At 60.7% G+C, this 3,592-nt stretch overlaps 1 protein-coding gene across 1 annotated transcript in view; it reads right to left on the reverse strand.

Annotated features, from left to right (window-relative positions):
• LOC104999068 (zinc finger CCCH domain-containing protein 3-like) overlaps positions 1-3,592 on the reverse strand; it is a gene marked incomplete at its 3' end in the record, with an annotated part of 10,562 nt that overhangs the window by 6,391 nt on the left and 579 nt on the right. The window contains exon 2 of the mRNA XM_010854527.1: positions 864-2,199. Within this exon, the coding sequence (XP_010852829.1) occupies positions 864-2,199 (1,336 nt within the window). The remainder of the gene's footprint in view (positions 1-863; positions 2,200-3,592) is intronic.

The following is a 3,592-nucleotide window of genomic DNA, read 5'->3' on the forward strand; positions in this document are numbered from 1 at the left end:
CCCTACCCCACCCGGCTCCCAGCCGCAGCCCTGGAGGACCCCAGAGCCAGGGCAGGTGGAGGGCGGAGGAGCACAGCCCTTGACCCCCACCAGGTATTTCCACGACCATCTTCTGCACCTCCCCGGCCAGATGAGATGAGCCCCCACGTGGAACTGGGGGAGAGCAGAGGAGGCAGGCGTCGTCCCAAGGAGGGGCCGCCACCAGCCCCATGGCTCCCCTCCCCAAACTCGCTGACACAGAGGCCGCTAGAGACAAAAGGCCAAGGAGGAGAGCACGGAGCTCAGTGGCCCAGACGGCGCCTGTCCGGGGAGCAGGGCCCCAGGGCAAGGTCAGCGGTGGGAAGGGCCTGAGTGGGACTCCCTGACAGATGGCATGTGTCGCCACGCCTGATGACAGAGGCATCTGGCAGCTTCCACAATTAAGTCCCTGACCCTGAAGCCCTGGGCCACAGTGCCATCTTCCAGTCTCCTCTGGACCCAAGTGGGTAGAGGGCAGGGAAGCTGACATGCCTTCAGCGAGGGAGGAAGTCCCTGTCACCTGGCTACCTTTCTCCTGCAAAGACCCTGCCCCTGGCCTGGGCACAAAGCTGTCCATCCACCATCCCGCAGGCCCAGAATGGAAGCCACCCCAGCAGCCTCTGGTCTCTCGCCAACAAGGGAAAGGGAGGGCTTGCTGGCGCCACCTCCACCCGTCCCCTCCCCATTAACTGAAAGGACAGCGGTAACTGCGGCCTCATTCCTGCCAGACATGCTGATGCACCACAGGCAAAGCTCCGTCCTCAGGCCCCATCAGGGGCGATGCTTCCTCCCTGCCTCCCACACCCCTGCCCAGACAAGACCCAGGGAGGGGCAGGGGCCCGCACCTGGCACTGCCCCGCCTCCGGATGATCTTGGTGCGGCTCTTCACTTTGTAAGCGGAGAGCGGAGTCTCACTGAAGACAGGCTGCAAGCTGCTGGGTTCCACTGCCCGTCTGTCCGCTGGGGGGGACCTAGACGGGATGGGGGAGAGCTGGGAGGCACGGTCCTTGCTGCCAACCTCTGAGTGCCAACGGAAGGAGGAGGCCGAGGAGGCCGAGGGGCTGGAGGCCTTCCACTTGTACTTGCTGGGGGAGGCCCCAGGCACGGCAGACACGGCAGGCCTCCTGGGCTCGGCATCTGGGTCGGCTTTGAGCTGAGGCTTCTCTGTTCGTTCCGCTGCAGCAAAGGGGGCCTTGCACACGTTCTCCGCCGCCGCCCTGGGACTGAGGGCCCGCCGAGAGGCCCGAGGACTCTTTGCCGAGGCAGCCACCCACTTGTAGTTGTTTTTCTGAAACTTGTTGGTTCGACAGGACACCAGCACCGAGGGCTCCCTGGTCTGCCTGGGTCCAACAGCAGGTCTAGCTGGGCCTACCACCAGGCTAGAGGCAGCGGATGGGCCTGAGAGGCCGGTGTTCGCGCTCCCGTCCCCACGGAGCTGTGTAACAGAGCTGGCCACAGAGTGCGAGCCCGCCTTCCGGCCTAGGGCCATGCCGCCTCGCTGGGGCAGGCTGGAGGGCAGGAAGCGGGCCCTGACCGCAACTGCACTCTCACTGACCGTCCGCCGGGGCTCCAAGGGGTTCTCACTCACGCTGCTCACTGACTTCACCACCCGGGGCTTGCCAGCCTCCTTCTGGCAAACCAGAAGGGGGTCCTCCGCACTGCAGCCCCCCTTGGCTCTTCCTTGCCTCGAGGGCTGCCGCTGTGCACCAGAGGACTCACCCTCCCCTTCCGGAGGCCTGTGGTCATTCCAGGGGGGGTCCTCGTATTCTTCCAAGGAGGTCCGCAGGACCCCCGCAGTGCTGGCCGAGCCCGGCTTGGATGGTGGTTTGATCTTGATGACCATGTTCTGGTCTGGATTGAGCTGCACCTGCCTCTCCAGGATGTACTCCTGCGGTTCAGGACCCTGGCTGCTCCCAGCCCTGAGCGGCGGCTTCGCGGCACCATCACCGGGCGGGTCCGAGGAGCCCAAGGGCCGATTCACGAGGGAGTATTTCTTGCGCCACGCAGGCCCATGGTTCAGGGAGAAGCCCCTCCGGCTCGGACGAGGGTAGCGAGCACTGAAGGTCCTGCTGCTGTTGTAAGCGGGCGGCTGCCACTGGGAAGTGGTGGAGGTGCCCAGGGCGGCGGAGGTGCCTGGGGCAGAGGCACTGCCGTGGAGGCTTTTGTAGTCATCAATCAGACCTGAGGAGGCAGGAGCATAGACTCTGTCAACCGAAGGGTGAGGAAAATCAGGGAGAAACCCCTGGAGGAGCATCAGCTGACCAGACACCCTGTAGACCCCACTGGATCCTGCCAAGTCCCAGTACAGGAGGGGCAGCCCCAGGGCCTGAGAACCACTGACAGTCAGCCTAAATCCCCTAGGCCGATCTTTCCCATGAGCCTCTTCCCATCGATCCTACTTCAATCCTATTTCTGGCTGCTTATCCTTAAAATGCACTCCTGTGACATAATATCCCCTGTTCAGCAGGGATATTATGCTGGGTTCCCAATCCTCTGAGGCGAAGTGTCACCCAGCACGAAGAGACCAGCAGGGCCCATGCTGCAGCACCTCAAGAGACACACGGAAGGCCTCCGGCTAGCCCACAGACACAAAGGGGCAGGGCTGCACCTTCAGGACCTCCCTGCCTGGCACACACAACAGCGAGTGTAAGACAACTGACGCCCCGGGTACTCCACACGTGACAAGAATGTCACATCATCCTCCCACAAGAAGAGAAGAGGCCTAACATTTGGAGTTTCAGTGCAGGAGACCACCAGGTGAAGCCCCTGGACAGCGTGGCTGTGCAGGCAGACACAGGCCTCAGCTGGAACCACCCAAGCTGTCACAACTCAGCCAACAAGCCCTCCAGTTACAGCACTCCCCCACCATATGTCCCACCTCCAGGCCCAAAGAGAGTCATGTCCAGACCTGGTGACACCTCAGGGCAGGTATGATGGAGGGCCAGAAGTGGCTGGTAGATGGGCTCAGCCCAACTGAACTCTTGCCAATAATACACACTTCCCAAGTTCTTAGATCTTCTCTTTGTGGGAATAACCTTTAAAATGATTAAAAAAAAAAAAAAATACAGCACGCCATCTCTCATGACTCAGTAGTAAAGAATCCATCTGCCAATGCAGGAGACACAAGAGATGCAGGTTCAATCCTTGGGTCCAGAAGACCCCCTGGAGAAGGAAACGGCAGCCCATTTCCTTCAAAGCGCTGGCAGACTGCAGTCCACATGTGCTCAGTCGCCTCAGTGACCATAGCCCGCCAAGCTCCTCTGTCCATGGGGCTCTCCAGGCAAGAATACTGGAGTGGGTTGCCATGCCCTCCTCCAAGGGATCTTCCCTATTCAGGGATCGAACCTGCGTCTCCTGTGCCTTCTGCACCGCAGGCGGGTTCTTCACCGCCAGAGGGATGGGTCAGCCCCGGGCTATAGTCACTGAGGTCGCAAAAGAGTCAGACACGACTTAACGATTGAACAACAACATGCCGTCTGAGGTCTAAAAATGGAAAAGTTTGGAAAAACCTGAAGACCGGGGATTCTGGGCCAGGAATATCAAGGAGAATGTGACTATAAGAGATCGGAAGAGC

The sequence above is a fragment of the Bison bison genome, unplaced genomic scaffold, assembly GCF_000754665.1.
Source record: "Bison bison bison isolate TAMUID 2011002044 unplaced genomic scaffold, Bison_UMD1.0 scf7180017853412, whole genome shotgun sequence".
Taxonomy (NCBI): Eukaryota; Metazoa; Chordata; class Mammalia; order Artiodactyla; family Bovidae; genus Bison; species Bison bison.